The sequence below is a fragment of the Leptodactylus fuscus genome, chromosome 5 (genome assembly GCF_031893055.1).
Source record: "Leptodactylus fuscus isolate aLepFus1 chromosome 5, aLepFus1.hap2, whole genome shotgun sequence".
Classification (NCBI taxonomy): Eukaryota; Metazoa; Chordata; class Amphibia; order Anura; family Leptodactylidae; genus Leptodactylus; species Leptodactylus fuscus.
In genome coordinates, this window is record NC_134269.1 from 92,096,571 (window position 1) to 92,122,548 (window position 25,978).

General features: G+C 39.7%; 1 protein-coding gene across 2 annotated transcripts in view; it reads left to right on the forward strand.

Moving 5' to 3' along the window:
* LINGO1 (leucine rich repeat and Ig domain containing 1) overlaps window positions 1–25,978 on the forward strand; it is a 245,330-nt gene that overhangs the window by 207,734 nt on the left and 11,618 nt on the right. The window contains exon 1 of one of the 2 annotated variants that reach the window (XM_075273686.1): window positions 20,880–21,630. The exons of the other annotated variant lie outside the window; for it this stretch is intronic. Coding sequence (XP_075129787.1) covers window positions 21,520–21,630 — 111 coding nt within the window. The 5' untranslated portion in view covers window positions 20,880–21,519. Of the gene's footprint in view, window positions 1–20,879; window positions 21,631–25,978 lie in introns of those variants that run through there. 2 annotated transcript variants of the gene reach the window in all.

Below are 25,978 nucleotides of genomic sequence, written 5' to 3' on the forward strand. Positions count from 1 at the left end.
CTTGTTCATACGGGGCAAGAGGGGGCGGATTTTGACCCAGAATATAGGTCTATGTAGACCGCTAGCTTCCTTTTTTATGTGAAAAAAGAAGCAAGCTGCCCTTTCTTCAGGTGGATTCCACGGCTGATTCAGCTGTGACGTCCGCCTCGCTGCAGCACCCTCTGGACTGGGCCCATTCATTTGGGTCTACTCTGGAGCGGGAAGCCGCGGCAGGAGCATTTTGGTCCTATTCTGATGCGGCTTCCCGCATCAAAATCAGGACCAAAATGCACGGGGCTTATCCCCGTGTGAACTAGCCCTTAATTGTACATGTGCATAACGATATATATGTTGATATGGAGTCATACGACTTACCTCAGATAAAGCTAAAAGCAAACCTGAACACAAATAGGAGTTTTTGTCATAAGGACACATAAGTGCATTTGTTACAGACCTTTTGCCTGTTATGTCCAGTGCTGACAACATAATATTGGTCGCAATGACCTTTTATATATTAACTTCTGATAGGGGTTGGCTTAATTGACATCTTGTCTATATGTGGACCTGTTGCAGATCAGCTGATCACCACAGAGACCAGTGACTGCTGCATGACACATATGGTTCTTATGACTGAGCAGTGATAATGCAGGGTCATTTCAGACCTCTGGAGTAGAATCTGCTGCTCTGGCTAATGGCGATCTAATCCGAATGGCCTAATTGGGCATATGAACAATGGCTGCCTAGTTAGGAGAATCAGCTTAAGTATATTACAATGTGTTGTGACCTTATTGTATTATACACGATCAGGCATCATATTTATGGATATGTGCTAAGCTGACACCTCTGAAGTGGTGGTAAAATTTGAGCACTTTGTCATGGAGTGGGGCAGTATAATGTCTGTATTTTAGCTTCAAAAATGTAACTGTCATTTCTTGAATTTTCTAATCCATAGGGCAAGCAATTTTAATCACTTTTTGATTTTTATTTATTTTTAAAAATTCCACCTCCCCACCTGTCTGTTGGTAGGGAGAATCCATATTCAGTGTTGTAAAAATTGAATGCATGTTCTGTATCTCTCTATGGAGAAACAGCATCTTCTATCCTATATGCCAGCTCATGTCTGAATACTGCACCAGGTGTTTGTATAATACCTTTCCCTGGCACTGTACTATTCCAATATCCTTCCTTCACCTTCCCCAGCATGCTCAGTACTTTCATTGTATCTTTTTTCACTAAGCGTGTCCTATTTGAACACCCAATCCCCACTTCTACATATGCCCTCCCCGTCCCCCAGCACACTGAGTAATTGGTCAAGGTGCCAGAGATGTGCGGAGTTTTAGGGTTTAAATAGAACAGCAGTATTGAAAGAAAATATTCTGGAAGTACCGTACCCTACACACTGTGACGTCGGTACGTCAGGTTTCTATTCAGGCAGGAGACTATACAGGAGAGAAGCTGCTGTCTCTCAACACAGAGGTATAAAACCTGTATTTAGCACCTACGACACTGAATTTGTATTCTCCCTAACAAAAGACTGTAGCGTAGTCACTAAGACATATAGGAGCAGCAGTTTAAGTAGCTTTTTTACCTTACAGAGAGTCAGAATTGGTTAATAATATATAATGAAAAAGTGCTTAGAATTTCCTTCTCTACAAATATACATTAAAAAAATTCTGACTTCTCAGTCGCACTTTAAACATTTAGCTATTAATATTTATCCAGTGCATGAGGCAGACAACAATCGCTGAGAAACCAACAAGATAAGCTTCATGTAATAACATCACCCGTGCTCTGGCATAACATGCCACGATATGTACATTGCGTGTATTCCCAAAAACACATGTGCTTGACATTTCAGTATAGGAGCACGGTATGAAAAAATAGCTGAAATGAAAATGAAGCAGGGCTTTGCATAGCTGTAGTTTTCCTGCTTGTAAAGATTGTAGAAATTATTAAAGTGCAATGTTCTCTCCCGTAAAGGTCACCATTAATTAGAAGATTCACTCGAAATTGTATGGTTGGTTAATTTAATGGAACAAATATTGATAATGTAGTTACACCAAACCATCTGTAGTTCACGTCAGTGATATGATTGTAATAAACAGGCCAGCAGCCTTTGCTAGGGGTCACTGCATACTTCAACTAGAAACCTACAAACTCATTTTGGATTTGGGTAACAGAGGTTTAATGCAAATGATTGTAGTCAGATTATAAAGAGGTAAAGGGATTACTGATTTACAGTCCAGATATACATCATTACTGTTATTTCCAGGTTATTGGATTACTTGCAGAATTTATAGCATTTGGTTTGCTCTTCTGATTTCTGGCTTTGGGAAAAGACATCTAGTTAATCTTGGGTATGAACTCTGTAGTCACAACATCAATATAGTATGTTATTGACATCATCAATCACAGATATTAGTATGGGTTATTGTCAACTATCAGGGAGGGTTAGATTTTGTGCTCCTCTGGTTCAACATATAAAACATGTAATATGGTGAATCTCAGGAATTCTCTCAATGGGAATGTGTCACCAGTCCAGTCCTATTTTTTTGAACCAATTTTTTTAGGTTGAACATATTTTGATTCTGCCCCGTCCTTCAAGCCACACATCCAAGCACTTAACACCTCCTTGCCGAACACTGGTGCCGAGGGGGGGAGCGGGGACAAATTCAAATGGCTCTTCTAAACATTTATTACTAACAATAATCTAGACACCTCTGATGAATAGATATGAACTTAGAAACGCGTTAGGTGTGTTGCCAGGTTCTTAAACACTATGTCAGGGATCTTGTTCAAAGATTAGTATCGGATCCTGTGTTAGAACTTGGAAGACTGGTGTTAGCTTATAGAGTACTTGTAGGCAGATCGTTCACAGCACTATTTACCCTTATTCAATCTTTAACAAATTGAGGACAACCTGGTGCTAGTTGGGATTGTGTCTTACCCCATAGCTAAAATTATATATCAGCTGGCAATTTATGAGAGATTTCTTTACTCTCCTAGTATTGCAGTATTGGGAGGGTTTTGGACGCTGTAACCCATATTTAACCCCTTGTGGAAGGCAATGACTAATGAACTACAGGTTGATACATTGTAGGGCCTTTCCCACTTGATGTGAATTTAGTGTTCATGTACTAGTGCACTCTTTTCCCTTTTAAGAGTTTTTTGTAATAATAGTATTATTTTTAACTAAATATTAATAAAGTTTAGTGTTTTTATTATACTTACCTTTTTTGCCTGTGGGTATAGGACTTTCCACTTTTGTTTATTAGTGTTTTGGTAGGAGGAATATTTTTTCTCGTTTATTTCTCCTTCTGCCTCCAACTCAAAAGTATTTATTGAATCTGTGTTTTCCTGGCCCAAGACAACAAAAATGGTAGAAGTAACTCAGCATTCACACTAGCGCCTGCTGTCCACTCAGGCATTTCCGTCCTAATTCTTGGAGAAACTGCATATGGGTTTTAAAACTGACAGCTGGCAAGCCATCCCCTAAGCTGTTTCTCCAGGTATAAGGACGGAAATGCGGCGGACGTACATGAGCACAAGTGTGAACGCCCCCTAAAATGTAGTAATCTAAGAGGGAGATGTTGATATGTCCCTCTTAGATTACTACATCTTTGTCTGTGGCCTCCCAGCAAATGCTCTCATTTCCTTTTAGTCCACTCTCAACTCTGCTGCTTGCTTAATCCACCTCTCTCCTTGTTTTTAATCAGTTTATTCCCTGGGATGAAATATTGTCAACTCCTTTTAACAAGTAGGACCATATTAATGTAAAATATTACTGGGAATATAGATAAAGTAATTGGAATATTAGATAAAAGTGCCTTTGTTTACTCCAGTTGTTCTGTGGTTTTCAAAGACAATCTGGCTGACCAACTAGTTCATATGACACTGGCACTATTTTAGAAAGATAATGAGAGCAATTCATCAAAACCATCTTATTATCTGTCAGTCTTGATGTCTCCTGCATCTGATTTATGCGCTTTGTCATGAAATAGGCACAGCTTTCAGAGCACCCTACCCCTTGACTAAAATCTACGTCCATTCCTTGCTGGTTCGCAGCCTTTCTGCGGGGAAACCATTTTTTTGGCCAGACACAAAGTCCTGCGTGTCCGATTTTGTGTCTGACCAAAAACCATTTTTCCTGCGGAGAGGCCGCATATGGACACCAGCGGTTTGCTTTTAAACCCCATTCAAATGAATGAGTTTTAAAACAGACCACCGGGAAGCCGTCCCCTATGCAGTTTCCCTGGGAAATAGGACAGAGACCTGGTGGGTGGACACGGGCACAAGTGTGAACGCCCCCTAATACATAAAGAACCTTTCATCACTTCCATAAAGTCCAGTTCTTTACTCCTTTAATAGGCATCGCTCTACTGATTTTGGGGACAGTTGGGATTTTTGCCATAGTTTCCACTGTTCCTGTGCAGTTAGTTTTGTCATCTGATATACTAACTATGCTCTGTACTGTCAGGAGGGCGGTCTTTGGATATAGCGGACAAGGTGATGTGACTCTGAGATATGACACAGTCTGCCTGTCACTGGACAGGGTCAGAGAGCTCTGAATCCTTTGCTACTCCTCCCTGACAACATCCACTTCACATATCAATATATCAAGCACCAAAACGAATTGTTGTTACTCTGAAAAGAGTCCTAGCCATACGCAGAGATAGGAGAGTTCTGTCCAGCTTTTATCTTCTGGGGTTTTCCGTCCAGTGGTGGGAGGATTACCAATAATAAATATGAGGGCACCGGCTATTTATACTATGCATTATGTATTTTTGTGTCATTTTTATTGTGAACTAAGGGATCACTTTAACTGTAACATGTCAAAAGTATTTCTGTTTGAAATGTAGACATCTTGTTCCCCTGCAGCAATATCCTCTATCTTTCCTATAAAGTGCAATAGCCGGACACGCTTTGTAGGTCCATTTAAATATAATAAAATCTTCCTTCCATGGGCCAGAATCCTTGGTTATGAAGACTACTGCAATTTTAATAACAGCTGGTAGTCTTGTCTATAGACACACGTTTTAGATGATTCCTTTCATGTTTTTCAAGTTTCTCTCATTACAACATAAAATTCTAACCAAAATAAAGATCTGATGCTGAATCCACTGAAAGTTCATCTTGATGGATGCAATTGGAATTTCTGTCGGAACGGTGGACAGTGTGTTAGGATAGTTCTGAAAAGAAAGCTTCACATCTGATGTAAATATTATTTGGGTAAATCGTTGCTCTTCGCAGTTTGTAGTCTTCTCTATTCTCTTTCAAACTTGCATCCCTTCGTTCTTCAACTCCCAGATTGTAAAGAGAGGATAAAGCTTTGATATCTATAGCAGAAGTCAGAGATTTCTGAAATACAAGTAAGAATATCTTTTAGATAACTGGATTTTTAACGGCAACTATTGCATTATGTTTCTTCTGGAGGAATAGTAGCACAAAAATCATACAATAATTGTGGTCTGTGGGAAAAATTGGATTATTGTGCGGCCTTCTCGGTCTGGGTCAGAGCTAAAGCTAGCCATAGATACTATATCTGATAATTGTCAGTGGTGATTCCCCTGGCTTACATGCTATTTTAGGAGATCGGGTGGATAAGTACTGACCAGACACTGTGGGCGACATCTCCACAGTATTTCTTACTTCTGGTTTCATATCTGAGAAATTTACTTTTTCGATTGTCAGCAAATCACAGGGAAATTGTTAGGATTGTGTGAATAAAACACTGGGTTAATTCACATTTACTTTTAGACCAGCCAGGTACAAAACAAGCACTATCTTTGGATCAGTTATATATAGCAGGATGAAGGCGGCCAGATGCGACTGAATATTAGCTCTATGGGGCAGCTGTGTATTATTTTGGTCATACTTTGAGTTTACACATGCAGTTTTTTGCCACATCCTCACTGAAAATGAACTATAATACCAAGCATTGACATGTGCCAATTACTAAATGATTATAACTATTGGATTGTAGAATAATTTATATGGCTGAATGATTCTGAATTCATAGTCTTTAGCCTTATGAACATAAAGTTGTTATAAACGACCCTATTATAAGGAATTACTTGGGCTTTATCTTAGCTATTATGGTAATAGTATAAGAATAATTCGCCCTGCAAATTGTTTCTATCCTAGCAAAGTATCTGTGTATATAAATGACCGGCGCAGTGTGATGATGAATTATCCTGATGTCAGTCTGGTTGGGGACAAAATCACATAAACCGCACCGTACAAACGAAAGCCCACCAAGCGCCAATTCAACAAAAATAATTAAGATGTATATATATGCTGTGGGCCTTATACATTACATGGTTAGGTTTCAGAGAAAATTCACCTTGTACATTGTTGGCCAAAAGTATTGGCACCCCTGCAATTCTGTCAGATAATACTCAGTTTCTTCCAGAAAATGATTGCAAGCACAAACTCTTTGGTATTGATATCTTCATTTATTTTGCTTGCAATGAAAAAACACAAAAGAGAATGAAAAAAAAGTCAAATCATTGATCATTTTACACAAAATCCCAAAAATGGGCCGGATAAAAGTATTGGCACAACCTTTAGACAAAATAACTGCAAACGACCGCTTCCAGTAACCATCAATGGAAGGCAAGAACCAGAGGTTCAAGATGAAGTGGAAAAACTGCGCTCCCTGGTTGTTGATAGATAGTGACACAAAGACCAATTGTCCACGTATGGATTTATTGAGAAACAAAAGCACGACGCGTTTCGGACCTTCAAGGGTCCTTCTTCAAGTGCAAGAACAAAGCTAAAAGAGAATACATACATATACACAAGTAAAACCTCATGGAGAGAAATGCATCTTGCCTAGTTAGCTAAAAAAGTATGAAATACTGAACATATAATATAGTTCAAATAAAAAACATATAGCATTGAAATAAATAAACAATAGCAAGAAGAATTACAGTTTAAAAAATAGTGAGTCAAGATCAAAGCAATACTTCCGATTAAAAAATAGGAGAGACTCAATCCTTCATCATAAGTATTGTGACCCCCTTGGGTGAACATACCTTAGCAGAAGCTCATTTAATATACAGCCTTAACCCCTTAAGGACCCGGCCATTTTTTGGTTTCGCATTTTCGTTTTTCCCTCCTCACATTTCAAGAGCCATAACTTTTTCATTTTTCAGTTCACAGAGTCACATGATGGCTTATTGTTTGCGGGACAAATTGTACTTTGTAATGGCATCATTCAATATGCTGTGCAATGTACTGGGAAGCTGGAAAAAAATTCAGAATGAGGTGCAATTGGAGAAAAAATGCATTTGCGCCATTTTCTTATGGGTTTAATTTTTACAGCGTTCACTGTTTGGTACAAATGACATGTTACCTGTGTTCTACGGGTCAGTACGAACGTGGTGATACCAAATTTATATAGTATTTGAAATGTTTTGATACTTTTAAAAAAATGATAAACTTTGCAAAATAGAAAAAAAAATTTGTGTCATCATGTTCTAACACCTGTAACTTTTTCATATTTCTATGTATGGAGCTGGTTGTGGTGTCTTTTTATGCGGGACAAGATGACGTTTCTATTGATACCATTTGGGGAAAGATCTGATGGTTTGATCACTTTTTATTCAATTTTTTATAGGAGGCAAAGTGTTGAAAAAAACGCTTTTTGGCGGTTTTTATTTTTTTTGCCGCTACGCCGTTCGCAGTACGGGATAAATGTTTTAATATTCTAATAGTTCGGGCATTTTGGAGCGCGGGGATACCTAATATGTTTATGTTTAATGTTCTTTAATTACTTTTATAGCTAATCTAGGGAAAGGGGGGTGATTTGAACTTTTAAATTTTTTTTATTTTTTTAATACTTTTAAAAACTTTTTTTTTTCTTCTGTTACATTTATGATCAGACCCCTTAGGTACCTTGAAACCTAGGGGGTCTGATCGCTCATACTATTCACTGCAATACTACAGTACTGCAGTGAATAGCAGAATCCCAGCACTTCTATTAGACGATGCCTCTGGCATCGTCTAATAGATCTCATGCAGAGACAAGCCTGGAAGCCTTCAATAGGCTTCCGGCTGTCATAGCAACCGATCACCGCCCTCATGTGACGTTCAGGAGGGCGGCGATCGGCGAAACATGGCGGCGCCCATGCCGCCGGCGCCGTTTACACACTGCGGTCACGTTTGACCGCAGTGTGTAAAGGGTTAACAGCAGCGATCGGCTCGGGCACCGACCGCTGCTGTTATTGGCAGGTCCTGGCTGTATGATACAGCCGGCATCTGCCGTGTATGGAGCGAGCTCAGCGTGTGAGCTCGCTCCATACATCCCCATGCGACCCATGACGCACAGTTACGTCAAGGGTCGCTAAGGGGTTAAGCTTCAGGCATAGTCATAAAAACATATTGGTATAGATGTAAAATACACTTCCAAGATAACATATTGAGGGGTCGAGACCTCTAGAGATGGAACTATATCACTATTAGGGGGATGTTATGGCGATATCAGGGTACTCTATGTCAAAAATACACTTTCGGTTTGCCTCTTTGAATTGCCTGTCCCTTTAAAATTAAAGACCATCAAAAACAGACCTCAAAAACAGATATAAAAGAGCCAATGGCTCTTTACTGCTGGGAGAGAAAGTTCTCTCATCTACATATTCGTAGAGCATTACCATAAATAAACATAAATGATGTCTTACCTTGACACGTCAGGCTAGATGCATAGCTGTCTGGATCTGGTAACCATCAATGAGTTTCTTACAATGCTCTGCTGGAATTTTAGACCATTCTTCTTTGGCAAACTGCTCCAGGTCCCTGAGATGTGAAGGGGCCTTCTCCAAACTGCCATTTTGAGATCTCTCCACAGGTGTTCTATGGGATTCAGGTCTGGACTCATTGCTGGCCACTTTAGAAGTCTCCAGTGCTTTCTCTCAAACCATTTTCTAGTGCTTTTTGAAGTGTGTTTTGGGTCATTGTCCTGCTGGAAGACCCATGACCCCTGAGGGAGACCCCGCTTTCTCACACTGGGCCCTACATTATGCTGCAAAATTTGTTGGTAGTCTTCAGACTTCATAATGCCATGCACACGGTCAAGCAGTCCAGTGCCAGATGCAGCAAAGCAACCTCAAAACATCAGGGAACCTCCGCCATGTTTGACTGTAGGGACCGTGTTCTTTTCTTTGAAGGACTCTTTTTTTTCCCCTGTAAACTCTATGTTGATGCCTTTTCCCAAAAAGCTCTACTTTTGTCTCCTCTCACCAGAGAACATTCTACCAAAACGTTTTTGGCTTTCTCAAGTAAGTTTTGGCAAACTCCAGCCTGGCTTTTTTATGTCTCTGGGTAAGAAGTGGGGTCTTCCTGGGAATCCTACCATACTGTCCCTTTTCATTCAGACGCCGACGGATAGTACGGGTGGACACTGTTGTACCCTCGGACTGCAGGGCACCTTGAACTTGTTTGGATGTTAGTCGAGGTTCTTTATCCACCATCCACACAATCTTGCGTTGAAATCTCTCGTCAATTTTTCTTTTCCGTCCACATCTAGGGAGGTTAGTCACAGTGCCATGGGCTTTAAACTTCTTGATGACACTGCGCACGGTAGACACAGGAACATTCAGGTCTTTGGAGATGGACCTGTAGCCTTGAGATTGCTCATGCTTCCTCACAATTTTGCTTCTCAAGTCCTCAGACAGTTCTTTGGTCTTCTTTCTTTTCTCCATGCTCAATGTGGTACACACAAGGACACAGGACAGAGGTTGAGTCAACTTTAATCCATTTCAACAGGCTGCAAGTGTGATTTAGTTATTGCCACCACCTGTTAGGTGCCTCAGGTAAGTAACAGGTGCTGTTAATTACACAAATTAGAGAAGCATCACATGATTTTTCAAACAGTGCCAATACTTGTGTCCACCCCCTTTTTTATGTTTACTGTGGAATTATATTCAATTTGGCTTTTTGACAATTTTTTTTGTGGTTTTCCATTGAAGACAAATTAAATGAATGTAATAATACCAAAGAATTTTTGATTGCAATAATTTTCTGGAAGAAAATGAGTATTATCTGACAGAATTGCAGGGGTTGCAATACTTTTGGCCAACAATGTACAAGGTGAATTTTCTCTGAAAGGACATTAAGGCCAGGGCTCCATGTGGTGGAAACACAGTGGAAAAAATCGTGGTGTTTTACCACTTTGCGGTAAAAATTGCACTGAGGACATGTGGTGATTTCCAAACCTGGCATGGTTTTGGAAATCGCAGCATGTCAATTATTCCTATGGAAATGCCAACAGGTTCCACATAAGTATAATTGAAATAGAAAGCGCTGTGGGAAGAACTGAGATGTGTTGCCGCCATAGTTTTTCCCACAGCACTTTTTTGCTGCGGAACGCCACATGGCGCTTTAACCTAAGGGGCATTCACACGGAGTAGAGTGGCGCTGATTCTGCCAAAGTAACTCATGGCAGAATCAGCACTGATAAAAAGACTCCCATTGACTTCAATAGGTTCCATCTTCCGCGCGGAACACATTGAAATCAATGGGTTAAAAAGCCTCAATGTGTTCCGCGCAGAAGACGGAACCCATTTGAGTCAATGGGAGTCCTTTTATCAGCGCTGATTCTGCCTCGAGCTATCGTGGCAGAATCAGCGCCACTTTACTCCATGTGAATGCCCCCTAAGGGTGCATGCACACTGAGTAACGCCGGGCGTGTATGAGAGCCGTACACGCCGGCATTACAGCAGACTGCCGAACACTTCCCATTCACTTCAATGGGAGCGCTCGTAACAGCGGCATTTACGAGTGCTCCCATTGAAGTGAATGGGAAGTGTTCGGCAGCCCTGCTGTAACGCCGACGTGTACGGCTCTCATACACGCCCGGCGTTACGTAGTGTGCATGCACCCTAAGATTGCAAATGTTCTGCTGCCCTCTGCAAATGATATTGATATTTAATGTAGTTAAGCAGTAGTCCAACCGGATCTCAGAACCTTCACAAGTGACCACATTGCTCATTAGATGTGAAGTAGTAGCACAATATTGTGATCTTATTTCATGTAACTACATTTGGTTGTGTATCTCCTGAATTAGAGTCAAGAAAAGCTGTGTTTGTGTAGCATTTTTGGCACAGTTGAAAACAATGGACTTTAAACTCCATTGAGGATGTGGATTGATGTTAGTGAATCAGTTCTTTGCGGAGGGAACGTGCTGGTGCTTTCTAAGTAATGGAGAATAAGGAGGAGCTGTGACAACCTTTAATTCATTTTCATGAGAAAGTATAGTTTTCACTTCCCTGATGTATGACTTCAGTGCGGGCCAATAATCAATCTCATAAATACCTGATCAAATTGTGAAAATCCTGACAAGGAAACTTAGGTTCAGTTATTTATTATGACTTATGTTGTATAATTACAGGATTATGTATGTAAATTATGAAAGCTCATGTATTGCTTTATTCTAAGGCGTTTTTAGATGTTGTCTTTCTGCTAGCATATTTTTTCCATCCTTCTTCTCCTGTTCTCGTCTTCTGCTGTTTCCTTGTTTCACCCTCCTCCCTGTTTTCCTTTACTCCCTCATCCCCCTCCCTTCCTTCTTTGCACAACTCCTTTCACGATATCGATTGATTGTTTTATCGGGTCTCCCTGACTTTGTCCTCAGGGTAGAAAAGAGAGAAGGGATTTTGCTTATGATAGAGATCTGCAGAATTTTCTCACAGTGTTGCCACACATATCACATATACGTACTGTTTGTGTCACCTAAGGCGATGATTTTTTTTTTTTTTAATGGAGTGCTAGGATGCTATTTTTGTCATAAAGTTTCTTTATTCTATGATTGCCATGCCATAGGTCTTTTTTATGAGGAGTAAAGATAGTATATAGAAAATGTGTAAATCTTGTGTTTTTCCTAAATTGGATTTCTCAGAAAATTTAAATGAAAGAAATAGAATATTTGGCTTTGATGCAGTATTATACAGCTTTCATGTCTACATTACTGTATACAGTCCACACGCTGATACTGTCACTATTTCCCATTGCTTGGTTATGTCACACATGCATAAATGTCCCATGTATGTCTCACTTCTGCCGCAAGCAATTTCCATGCACTATATGTGTGCTATAGGTAAAAATGTGCAAAACCAAGGGAGTATTTTTCTGGCCCAGCACCCTTTGACAAATGACTGTTATTTAACTGCTCATTTGACTCTCATATGGTGACAAACCAGCTCATGGGAGTAAGGGACATAGGGGGCTGTTTGTTATTCATGTGGCTTGTCTTCCAGTTTCAAGCATTTAATTATGTTTTTTTCCTGTAGCATTTAATTACGATTCTCCTTCCTTTTGTTTCAGGCTCCAAGTAGGCTGTCTCCCAGTGAATAGCCATGTTATTCCCAGCAGCTCTAAACATTGCTCTAATATGACTTACATCTGTTAATTCTCAAATTAGTGAGTACAACAAATTATCAATAAAGTTTATGGAAAGAAAAAAGTTTCCACTAAAGCACTTACCATTTACATTTTTCTACTTTATGCAATAGGTGACATGATATTTTCTAGAAGAAAATAAGGGAGACTGTATTCAGCCAGTTATTTTATGACAATAGACAATATAAGTATTTCCATTCCTTCTTTTCCACCCTTTTTAAGCCGGCCACACACACATATACCATAGGTGCCAGGAATAGAAAACAGATTGGCTGTGCTGGATATTTTAGCCAGCTGTCAGACAAAAATACCAGTGCATGATCACCCACTTTTTACCAGTTATCATCCACCTAGCATAAACTTTCTGTGCTTCTTCTTTTTAACATCTAAATTGCTCCCTGATCAGACAGTTTAGTTGTCAATGCTGTGATCATTCTACTGCCATTATCACAAAGAAGGCGAATGGCTACATAGCTATCAGCATGTAAACAATGCCCATCTATAGGGGTCATTGCAATCGGATCCCCACTGACCTAAAATTGTTGGTCCATCAATTTTATAAAAGTGGCTAACCACTTTAACAGACATGTTCTGTATGTGTTCTTCATAAACAACCTGTGGTCCTATTAATTGTGGTCCTATCCTTTGGGATCCTATCACTTGTGGTCCTATCACTTGTTTTTATCCTTGGTTGATTTGTTTTTCACTTTTGTGATCAACTTTTTTTTCTAAACCAAATTTCTGCATTTCTAATTACCAATTCCTTGAATCCATGAAAAATGGACAGAACCTATATATGGCATCCATGTGCTGTTTATGTTTTTCACAGACCCATAAACAACAGTGGGGGTGAATTTTTTGCAAAACAGTCCAAAAAAAAAGAGACAGTCTCCTTTCTTTTTGAATGGAGCATCAGTCTGTGACAAAAGGAGAAGTCTAAATAGAAACATGCCATGGGTCTGCATGCTGTGAACACGGACAGCACTTGATAAGGTCTGAATAAGCCCTAATACCTTATGTTAATGAGATCTGTAGTATCATCAAAGACTTTACAGTAGGATAATAGAATAACAATTTGTGTGAATGAGTCATTTCAATAGGATGATACAATAACAATCTGTATATGTGAGACCTATAGTGCCACCATAGTTGTATCAATGGGATTCTAGTATATCAGCCTATGACCGAGGCCTGTGGTTTAGGTAGAAGTTCGGCCTGAGGGAATGAGGCCTGTAGTAACCTCCCAGTGGTTTCAGCAGAATAATAACTTATGTGACTGATGCCTGTGGTACTCCACTATAATAACATCCTATGTGCTTCCTCTCATCACATAATTGCTTTCCCCTTTTAAGATCATATATTATTACAAACTCCATATTTCTTTAAGCCCTCTCATTTGGTGACTATAATGTGTGCTATGTCTTTTTCTCAGCGTTTTGCATCTTTTCCCTTTCTAATCCCTCCCATCCTTTACTGACAGCCGTTCGAATGCAGGAAATCTATATAATCCTATAATAGTATTACAGGCCTGAGGGGGCAGAGAGGACCATGTAGTAGTGGTTAACCCCAGATACACTAGGAATTAATGGGACACAGCATGGAACCTCAAGGATATACAGGCTGCTCAGATCATTGCCGGTTCCCTTGTGTTTTTAAGTAATATAGCAATAGATGCTTTGTAGTCACTGGTGTCGAACACTGCATCAATGTATATTACTCTTTATAGTCTCAGGACATTGTGTTCTTCCTGTTTTACCATATCCTGCTGCTCACAAGTGCTGAGGATTATGAAGTGCAGTGTAACCATTGTTTCTCACTCTTTCCAGTGTATTCTTTCCCATATGGTCATTGACCAACATGGCCCTTTACATATTTTATATTCTAGATTACTATCTGTGGTAACACACGTGTTCACAGTCACATAATGTTGAAACCACATAATAGATCCATGGATACATTACTATGAAATTGTGTTTTTGCATAATCCACTTAAATGACAAAACACAAATTTTCCATTTTCCAGATGTCTGACAAAGAGTGCCCAGTGCAGGCCATAATACCCTGTCATTCTCTGTGTCCCTCTCTGATGTTTATGTGTGGGCACCATTAACTATTAACAAGCCACTGCTGTCATTGCTTGCCCCAGCAGGGATGCTACTTTTTCCTTCACAGCTGCTGCCTTTCTTGAGTCAGACCTCTGTCTCCATTTTCCACAGCTTGACTGTGACTCCAGTTCCTGCTCTGGCTTCTTCAGAAAGGGCTGTGGTCAAACAGAAGCTACAAAGCTCTTCTAACTCAAAATAAAGGCAGTGATTGAATTCCTCTGAAAATAAATATGTAATAGGCTCTGCATCTAATTAGTAATATAATATTAATAATTGTATAGTATAATTAAAATTAATTAACCATTTTATTGTGAAATCAAAGTCAGAGTCTTTTTTCTGCTTCAACTCCACCCAAAACTGTCCCTGACTCCAACCCCAGGATTCAGTCTCTACAGCCCTGCCTGTATCTCAGTGCAGTGACTATACCAGTGAATATAGCGCATAGCAGCACAGTTATCTCTCACCATCTACCTCTGGGCACCATAGTTATTTATACCTGTACGTACTGTGCTACTCGGTCTTCTCCGCAGTACAGCTTATTTTCAGTTATCTATCTTCACAAGTTCCTCATTAAAATAATTACTTTTATATCAATTACTTTTCAATTGCAGGACACTCCAGCATGGTCACCTCTAATTCTGGTGCTATTGGACTGCACATTAAGGCTACATTCACATCTATATCAGAGGCTCCTAATGGAATAGCAGATTCCAACTTGAAAAGGCAGACAGAATAGCAGAGCTTGCTACAGTATTTTGTCTGCTAAAATGATTGATACCATGAGGTTAACTCCATAAACCCCGTTGTAGTCATTTGGATCCATTAGTAATTATTATTGATTACTAATTATTGGACATCCAAATGGTCTCATAACGTGAGTACCAGTTGGTGATGGTGATGAAGTGGGTGAAGATTAGGACATAAGCAATACCAGGGCAGCAACTGGGTATTCACATGCCTAATAACAACACAACAGGAAGGTAGGCTGGAACGACACAAGTTCTGACTGAATGGGCCTCAATGCAGCTCTGCTCCTATTCAAGTAATGGGTTCACTGTGTCAAGCACAGAAGCTTGGTGCTCGGAGGTAATGTGATAAGCTGATCGTTCTGGGTGTTGGACCCCACTGATCAGATACTGGTGACCTATCCAATTAGCATGAAAACCACTTGGTGTGCTGAGGACACAGTTGGTGCTGGGCAGGCTCTGGCAGTCAGCAACTATTCCACCCTCCTCTCTTCATGGTTGATGGATCTCTTGTTCAATTGACATAGCTGGCGGGGATGCTACCCTTAGAGGGTGCATCTCTGGTTTTGGACCATTTGGCCGACAATCTTTGGCTACTAGAATACAGTCTACTGAAAATAACTGTTTGCAAAATAATTGTTGTTATATAAATCATTTATGAAAATATATTCCTCTAAGTATCTGGTTAAAAGAAGATAAAGTTACATGTATGACATATAAAAGCTGTGGTCTACCTTAGCATCACCCCTTCCTACATCTCCTGTGGTTATATATTTGCAAGGGCTAATATTACTGGTGTCAATTGGTACATTCTGCAGTCCTACTATCAAGTGTACATACAATGCTAACCAGGCTAGTTACTGTACACTTAGCAGTGGAGGCCAGTGCTTGTGGAGGCGGTGGATTTGTCCATTTTATATGGCCTAACAGCATATTTATCTTTATTGTAACTCATTGGGTAGCATAATTGTCACTTGTTGTAGCTGTGGGAGCAGAATTGCCTCCTATTATACAGTGCTGGTCAATACAGTAATCTCTTATTGTGCAGCAATGGAGAGCATAATTATTTCTTTTTACAATGCTGGCAGCAGTGTTGTGTCTAACTGCATAGTCCTGGCGACTAGCGCTACAGTGGTGGTAGCATAGTTATCTATCATTGTCCACTTCTGGCCAGCACCACAGTGCTTTCCAATACAGTGCTGTGCTGCATCCGTATATCTCAAGATACAGCTCTGTTACTATGCAGATCTAGAAGAAAAACTGCTGTGTATCTTCTTGAACACTGCCGGTCTTCGGTGTAGTCTCTGATACATACCAATTTTACAGCATTGGAAGGTAGCATTAGGTAGCATCTTACTATTGAAGTGACATTATCTTTCATTTTGTAATGTTAGTACCACTGACTTTACACTAATGTAGTTCTTGGACCTTGTTATAAGAATTAACTGGTGCAAATAAATAGGAAAAGTTTGTGCTTATATTATACACTATGATTATCAATATACCTGTATAAAACCAGTGACTGGCTAAGCAAGTAGAGACTAGGGAGATGCCCAGGCACCATTGGAATGAGACTGGCAGGGGATCAGTGAATATCATGTGACATGTACGTGACAGTGTTGGACATGACCCCCTTTATATCCTCCTCCATTTATCGATGGAAATCTGTGCGTCACTATGCCATTTTCAGTGGCTTGCAGTAATGCACTTACTGTATAGTATTGAGCTATGTAATATCAATGTACAGCCCTGTTATTAAAACTGTTACTGCTGCTTTTGCAACCTATAGATCCTCACTAAATAATGCATCGGATACAGAAAATAAAAAGGTCATTACAATCCAAGGGCTGCCAAGATAATGAATAGAATATTATTCGGGATTATTAGTTGCAGATGTATACATTATTATATGTAACAGCCATGCATATAAAAGGACAACAGTAAACCAATAAGAGGAATATATCCATTTATTATGAAGGGAAGCACTTAGTAAAGCTTGTCATTACAGAAAATCAATTTAAGGCTTATCATAAACTGGTCACTTTCAGTTTTTCGAGGTTACACAATATATTCAGGATATGTATCATGTTGCAGTTGTCCTTATAGGCTTTCTTTACACCATGCTTAGGCTTAGATTCAGTATATATATATTTTGTGCTAATTGTATACACATTAACAGAGCATGGCATTGATGTGTGTACAAAGTATTACATTTTTTCGTATATCTGTCCATTTCTGGATAGGGATAACCAATTGCTCTCAAAGCTGCCTGAAATCTTCATGGAATGAATTGTACAAAGTACTAAAACATTCCACCAGAGATGCCGGACCATAATGGCTTTGCACAGTGCTCCAGATCTGTCTGCACAATCATGTAGCAACTCTCAGAAATGTGTTCTACTAGATGAAGACCGATGGCCATTCAGACCATGAAGAGGAACATGTCACCAGAAAATGAACTATTTTTTTAAACAGAGCTTTTGAGTTATAAACATATTTTTTAAGATTTTTTTTAATGCCATTAGGCTACATTCACGCTGTGTTCTTTTAGTCTATTGTTTTGATCATAGACAGAAAACAAAAAAAGAAGACGGAAGCTTTCTGCTGTGTTGTTTATTTTCAAACACAATATAAAGTTATATGTGAATTATTTTATCTTCCATTTAAAGCAATAAATACACAAGACAAAAGAAAGCTTATGCCTGGTTCACATCTGTGTTCGGTATTCCGTTTAGGGAGTGCGCTTGGGGACCCCCCGAACAGAATAACGAATGCATTAAAAAGCGGGTATAGCTAAGAAACCGCATGGACCCCTTAGACTCTAATGGGGTTCATGTGTATTCCGCGCCGTATCTATGCAGAGAGAAACGTGCTGCTTACAGTGAAGCTGGGAACCAGGCCTTAAAGTGAATGGTGGTGGATGTATATAGATGTGTATCTATCTTCTGTATCATTTTATTTGTAATTCTATTGTTCTGACAGAACTGAAAAACAGACTAAAAGAACATAGTGAAAAATATCTGTATTTTAAAAGTACTATGTCCTGCAATTCTCACTCTGGCTACTAAACATAATAATAAATTGATATTAACCAATTCTGTAGGAGATTTATTTGCAGCAAACATAGGATTACATCACGGACAGTATTTCAATAGAAAAAAACTCCTCTATAGATATCATTACTGATCCATAACTGCATCTATTACTGATAATCGATAATGTCACAGGTTATCTGTTACCCCTCCCTGCATAGGGCTTGTCTAGAAAAGTCTTCCATAGATCTCAATGGGTTGACTCAAGTTGGTTTCTGACAGTGGCCATGAGGCTGCTAAAAAGCATATCACTAAATGGCTGATAGCAGAGTAGTGGAGAGTTACAGGTAATTCTGTTCAGAAAATAGAATAAAAAGTCAGAATACAAAAACAGATTTAAAAAAAAGTGATGTGTTTACATTAGGTATTAATAAGTAAAAGAAATGGTGATATATTCCCTCTAAAGTAAACTCAACTCATTCTCAATTCATGTTTGTGTACCAATTTGAGCACTTTATGACATGGCACAATACCTTAGTAATAGAAGTAGGTATTAATAAGGTAGGCTGTATCCATATCCATTGGCCTGTGACATAGAAAAACACTTAGTTGGTGTTAAATGTATAAAAAAAAAACCATTCCGCACATCATTAAACTGTCTGCCTGAACCACTGACACAAGGCAGATTGGATCCATGAATTCATATGGTAATGAAGTTTCTCTTGACATATTTTCGCATACTTCTGTTGTCGCCTATCTTAATAATAAGCTATTTTTACTACAATATTAGCTTTGAAGTGCTTAAAGGGATTTTATCATTATATTTTACTACTAACACATTGGAATAGCCTTAAGAAAGGCTATTCTTCTCTTTCCTTTAGAAGCCTTCTCCACGCTGCCTTTCGGATGATATTCCTGGTTTTCTGCGTATGCAAATGAGTCTCAAGACAGCACGGGGCGCCCCCTGCCTGAAGACTCTCCAGCGACGCCCTTCTTCTTCTGTAGCCATGCGCGTCCTCCTGTGTCTTCTTCCGGTGACTGCCTTCACTCATGTAGCGGCCACAGAAAATGGTCGGCTCTGCGCATGTATTGTCAGCCATTTTTCTGTGGCTTCTACACGAGTGAAGGCAGTCTCCGGAAGAAGACACAGGAGGATGCGCATGGCTACAGAAGAAAAAGGGCGTCGCAGGAGAGTCTTCAGGCAGGGGGCGTCCCTCGTGCTGTCTTGAGACTCATTTGCATACGCAGAAAACCAGGAATATCATCAGAACGGCGGCGTGGAGAAGGCTTCTAAAGGAAGGAGAAGAATAGCCGTTCTTAAGGCTATTCCAGTGTGTTAGTAGTAAAATATAATGATAGAATCCCTTTAAGAATCATTTGCATACACAGAAAACCGTGAATATTCTTCTACAGGTAGGAGAACAATAGCCTTTCTTAAGGCTATTCTTATGTGGTAGTAGTAAAATACGGGACTCTAATGATAGAATCCCTTTAAACCACCCTATCTGATAGCATGTCAGGTGGGGTGTACCTATACGTAGTGGTTAGTACCTACAATAAAAAGGTTCAAGAAAGGACAAACATTGTTTTAGACAGTGAAGATTCATTGATGCTTATGGAGAGCAAAGACTAGCACATTTGTACTTCCCTTCCTTTTCCTATGTATATACTGACTTCAGATGTATAGCAGTCTCACTATTACTTGCTTGCCTCACATTTTTGTACTCATATTACGATTCTTCTTATGTCTTTTATGTTTTTTGTTATTGCAATATTTCAATAAATATTTTTGAAGCTAAAAAGCTACTATAGCACAAATTGTTGAAAAAGTCCACCAGCGAATCTGTCTGCGTGTGCCAGAATAGCCACAGATTGGTTCCAGTGTGTCTAAGCTGATTCCTGTGCACCACCAGAAATGCCTACAATGGAGATATGAGCATCAGGAGCACCATGGAGCTATAAAAATTGGTGGCCTAGTTGTATAAATATGTTTTTTACATCATGTGGTTGGCCAGGTGCGTGTTACATAGCTGGGGAAGAGATGGTACCAAGAAAGATGCACCATAGGAGGAAGACAAACTAGCACTATACCATGGCAATATGTTACTGTGGTCAATGCTATGCTGGGAACCTTCGGACCTGGCAATTATTAGCCTTATACGCAGTACAGAAGCCTAGGCAGGAAATCCAGGGTCAGTACAGGTCAGATGCACTTTTATAAGCCACAGACAAGGATTTAAATATATAGCACGATGGTGACCAGTTTATCCTAGAATCTATATTAAGAATAAAAGACAGTATCACCTCTCTCCTTGCCCAGTATATAGAACAGAGTAGTGTATTTACTTCTTATTTTATCAGGCTGGGCAGCGGAGTTATCTCTTGCTATGCAGTGTTGGATAGCATAGCTGGTTGTATATAGCTCATAAAATAGTGGAGATATTTGCTATCATAAATGACTATGGTATCCTTCAGTGCACGGCTGCGGCCAGCACAGTTATCTGTTAGCAGCCAGATGTACAGTATGTCAGCATACAGAGGTGAGAAGAGTAATTATCTCTTTATATGTAGTTCTGGGCAGCATAGTTATCTCACAGGGTCCAGCAGTGGCCAGCGGAGCTATCTATCCATGTTCAGCACTGGACATTAGAATTCTATCAGCATGCCAGGCTTGGCAGCAGTAGCATTGCGTTGTCTATATAGTGCACACTACTGCGTAGTGCTTGTATATAGGAATAAGGAGCAGAGTCATTGCTCACAGCTGTTCCTTCTCTCCAGCTCATTGTCATAGTTCCTCCTCTGCTCTCCTCTCCCCACTTTGCTCTCCTCCCTGCTTCTCTCTGATTCTGTATCTGTTTGTCCCTCCTCTTTGCTTGCTTCTTCTCCCTTACTCTGAGTGTTTTTCCTGCTATCTCACCCTTCTTTCTCTAATATGTGCCTCATTTTGGTCATCTCTGCTCTATAGCCTGTGTGTGTCTGTACCTTGACATGCACTCTGTGTGCGGCAGCTTCACATCAACCTCTGGATTTTTGCTTTTTTTTTTTTTTGCTGAGTGGCAGTGGCTGTGTGTCCTTGTGCGACGCTGTGTCTGTGTAAGCGTCCTTGTATGTATGTGAACCTTTTTTTACATTCTATGTGTATTGCATTATCCATGGAATAACTGTGTCATTGTCTGTATGATTAGTCCTGAATCCGTGTTTAATTGTGCGAGTGCCTCTGTCACTGCAGATCAGTGTATGTGTGTGTGTGTGTGATTCTACATGTTATGCTCTGAATGCAAGGAAGATTGTATTGAGGTCCTTCACTGTTATTCTTTCATTGGCGATGGAAAAGAGAGAAGGCGTCTCGCAGCAGCGAAAAATGAAGGCCAGGTACAGATATCATCTATCTTTGCATTTGATATGGACGTCTCTGTCTATGTAGCCAGTTATGCTAGATTAACAAGTGCTGTCGGCAAAAATACCTGTATATTCTGTGATGGATGGGTATCTTTGCATACATCGACTTTCTCCTCTTCGTAGTCTTAAATACATATAGTTTAATGTATCATGTCCAGAACAGACATTTTTTAGCATTATGTGTACCTTTCTATCATTATGTTGTTTTCTTCCATTGTGTTACACTGTATTTTCTTGCCTTTTGTTCATTTCTGTACCACACTGCCCTACTATATATATTCATCACACAACCTTTACAGAACAATATATTGCTCAAGCAAGCCTTCTCTTATCCTCCCCATTTTTCCTTTTTCCCCTTCTGAGTATTTTGTACCCCTCCCAGGCATGTTAATATTCAGCTAGTATCGTGAGAACATATGTGCTTCTGGTGTATCTGGCCTGCTCTCTGTATTCCTCTCATGTACATGTACTTCAGCAGCATTATTGACCCCATATTCTACTAGCTGACCCAGGAGACCTGTGTGCAAAATGAAGGAGGGATAATGGTTTTCAGAGAGTATTAGAGGCACATAGGAAAAAGAGAGATGAAGGCATTGACCACAGTTTTGATATTCCTTTGGGTGGAAATACCTATATAAAGGAAGATTAAGCTTCAAGAATAGATCTTACTTATATAGGCACTGTGGATATTACAGAACAAAAGGCAGAACCTGAAGGCGTCTGTAGCTATGACTGAGGTAGGAAGGATATGTATCCAGTATAAAGGAAGAACAGTAGAGGGAGACTGTTCTATACCTTTTAGAGATTGAGACAGATACCTGTACAGTCTATAGATAAGCAGAAATAGATGGATATATCAATAGTGATGATATAGCCGCACATTACAAGGATTATGGGGTTTGTCACAAGAGAGTCTGCCTAGAAACCCACCAGAGCACAAACAGCTTCCGAGCTGCTCACCGATTTCACAAGATCACAGCGGCTTCTCACATCTCTCTCACTGGAGGATTATCTCTATGAATGCTCGAAATGCTAATAAGGCCCAGTATACAGTGGACTCTTCCTAGGTTCTGTATTCTGGGGCTGTGCCTCATCAAACAAAGCCTTAGGTGGCCCTCGTCTGTACATAGCAGTGTGCAGGATGGGGGTGGTTACTTTTTTATTCAGTCTTTCCATTATATGCTTTACCCTATTTATACTGCCCCCCTTATACTACTAGCCTGACGTGCAGCCTGGTCCATTCTATTAACTAGTCTGCATTTCAATAAGCTCTATTATATCTTGGCTTCTTTATCATCACCTTCTTTGCCATAATACCAGTTTCATCTGTTCTCTAGGTTACCGGTGTAAAGAGAAAGACATGACAATGTATATTCTTAATGTTTCTGAAATACCAAGTGGTTGCTGGTTGTTATTTGTGTTTGTTAGTATTGTGACACTTCCAGATGTACATTATATATTCAGCATATGTTCCTCAGTCACAACACCACTGAATGCAGGGGCTAAACAAACCACTTTAAATACAAGGAGAATTGGGGAATTTGTGTCCTGCTCCTCCAACTAAAATATATTTACCATGGCAATGTGGAAATACTTTTTAATACCATTTCACAGACATTCTATTTCATATTGATCTCTACATTTCACTTTAATATGAATTTAATTATTAATACCGTATATACTCGTATATACCATATATAAGCCGACTTTTTCAGCACAGTTTTCATGCTGATAAAGCTCTCCTCGGCTTATACACGAGTCAGGGTCCACGGAGCATAGAAAACTGGAAGGACCTGGAAAGGGGAGGTCCTTTAGTGCTACTGCTCTGTGATTGGCTTGTCATGAGGTGACGTGACTGTGATGTCATCAAAGGTCCTGTAGCCATTGGTATGTAACATCTGCAGATAAGGTTGAGTCTAAATCCTACTAGCTCCGCCCACACCAGAGTCCGATCACATGGTCATGACGTCATCAGAGGTCCTTTAGCACACTAGGATTTAGCATCTAACCTGCAGATGAGTGGCCAGGATTCATTGTGTCTTATGGAAGATGTCTGTTGTATGGAGGAGAGGAAGCTCCAGTAAAGTGACACACACAGGCACCTTCCTTTAGTTACTCTGCCTATTAATGTCAGGCATTTGGGGTTATTAATTTAGTTTCAGTAACTCCATGTGCCTCACATTAATAACAGTTAACCCCATCATGTCGCTCATATTAACCCCTGTGTGCCCCATAAAAGGGTTACTAATATGTGAGACACATGAGGGTACTAATGAAGGACCTTAATTATGAAGATACCTAATTATTACCTCCATATGTCCCACATATCAGTAACTCTTATGTGAGGCACACAGGGGGTTAATGTGAGGGACATGATGGGGTTAACTGCTATTACTATGATCCCCATGGAGTTACTAAGCTGCAATGCACATGACCAGACTTTTTATCTGCAATGGTGGATTCCCCCCCGCTCCCCCTAGGCTTATACTCGAGTCAATAAGTTTTCACAGTTTTTTGTGGTAAAATTAGGGGTCTCGGCTTATATTCGGGTCAGCTTATACTCGAGTATATACGGTACTTTTACACTCCTATGATAGATGTCCATGTATTGTGTTATATGGAAACCAGTACATATATTGAGGGTTTGCAGAAGTTGGGGGATTGGTGGGATAATGGTAGGGAAACTCTTTTAATTTTAGCTTTTAAAAATATGTAATATTCACGTTACTTTCTGTACTGTATGCTATCAGGAATCACTAAGAAGTGGTTGATTCACCATGACAACCCCTGAAGTTGGCTTGGTGAACCCACTGCCATGTTCTTGCTTCTAAAACATTCAGTAGTCAATGGGGAAGTACTGGCTAGCTAAACAATTTGCTCTGCAGGGAATATAGCATTACATGGCAGCCATTATAGCGATACACTATGATGTCCATATGCCATTATAGCATTACATGGCAGCCATTATAGTGACACACAGTGATGTCCATATGCCACATTAGCATTATATGGCAGCCATCATAGTGATACACAATGATGTCCATATGCCATAATACTCTTAGTGAGATATCCCAGTTAAGGGGTTGAATAAACAAAGCTATGAGAACATTTCAATGTGCATACATGTATTTTACTGTATATGGGGTCTATATGTACCTTTTTCTTTCCATGTTACTAGGATTTCACAGTGCGTGCACCTCAATTGCTTTGTTAACAGCTTTGAGGCCAGGATGTAAAAAAATCTCCCTCTCCATGTCTGTTACCGAAAATTCACAGCACCATCAAGTCTCATGTATAAATACATAGTAACAGACAGAAACCGGTCACAGTTTCTATACAGTAGAGCCTTAAAGTGAGAGTCCATCCTCGACTACCATTTTCTTCCTTTATTATTAATCTACTCTGCTGAATGTTAAAGGAACATTAGCTACAGACAAGAAATCCCAGCAACTAATTTCTGAATATCTTCCTTCCTTTGATCTTATCCTTATACTGGATATAAGTAAGAAATATATACGGTATGTTATAAAGAATATTTCTTTAAGCTTTTCAGACAATCAGTCATGTCCCCTATCCTTTTTATGACACTTGGATGTAATACTACTGGATAGAAGCCCTTCTACACTGCAATAGGAGACCAAGCATAATATCCCGCCCTTTAGACATATCACACCTCCTTCATTAACACCTTTTCTCTGCAAGATTTCTACAAGACTGTTTGTTTAGGGACCTTGCAGAAAATCTGATAAACAGTAGGGCAAGATTATCTCTTATCATTTCTAGGTTTAGTATTTCTGTATTAAACACATCTATTGCACTGTAGCTCTGCTAGTATATCTTACATTACTCCTTCCTTTGGCGCTCCCTCCCTGCACTTAGCACCTGGTTCATTCTTTGTAGAAACGTACATTAAAATCCATTAAAGCTATTAGATTTCACCTGTTACATAATGGCATCCTCAGTGTACTGGAAGCATTTATCTGGGATTTAGCATTCCTTTATCAAAAGGGACTTTTATTTTTGTGAACATGTAGCTTTTGTTGTAAATTGTAGCATATTGGAGTAATCTAATTTACATATTTCTTTACTAAATACAATACAATAAAGAAAAGTATTTCAATAATCATAATAGAGAAAGAAAGCAGAAGCAACAAGCTGAACTAACTTATTCTATTACCCCTGCCCACACAGGATATGCCCTATGTTGTCACCCGGGTGTACTCTCTACCAATGCACCCTTGCCCACCACAACATGCTGAACTGTGACATCTATTTATCTCAGTCTGACCATAGACAAAAGAAACATCCTGAATGTATTGGG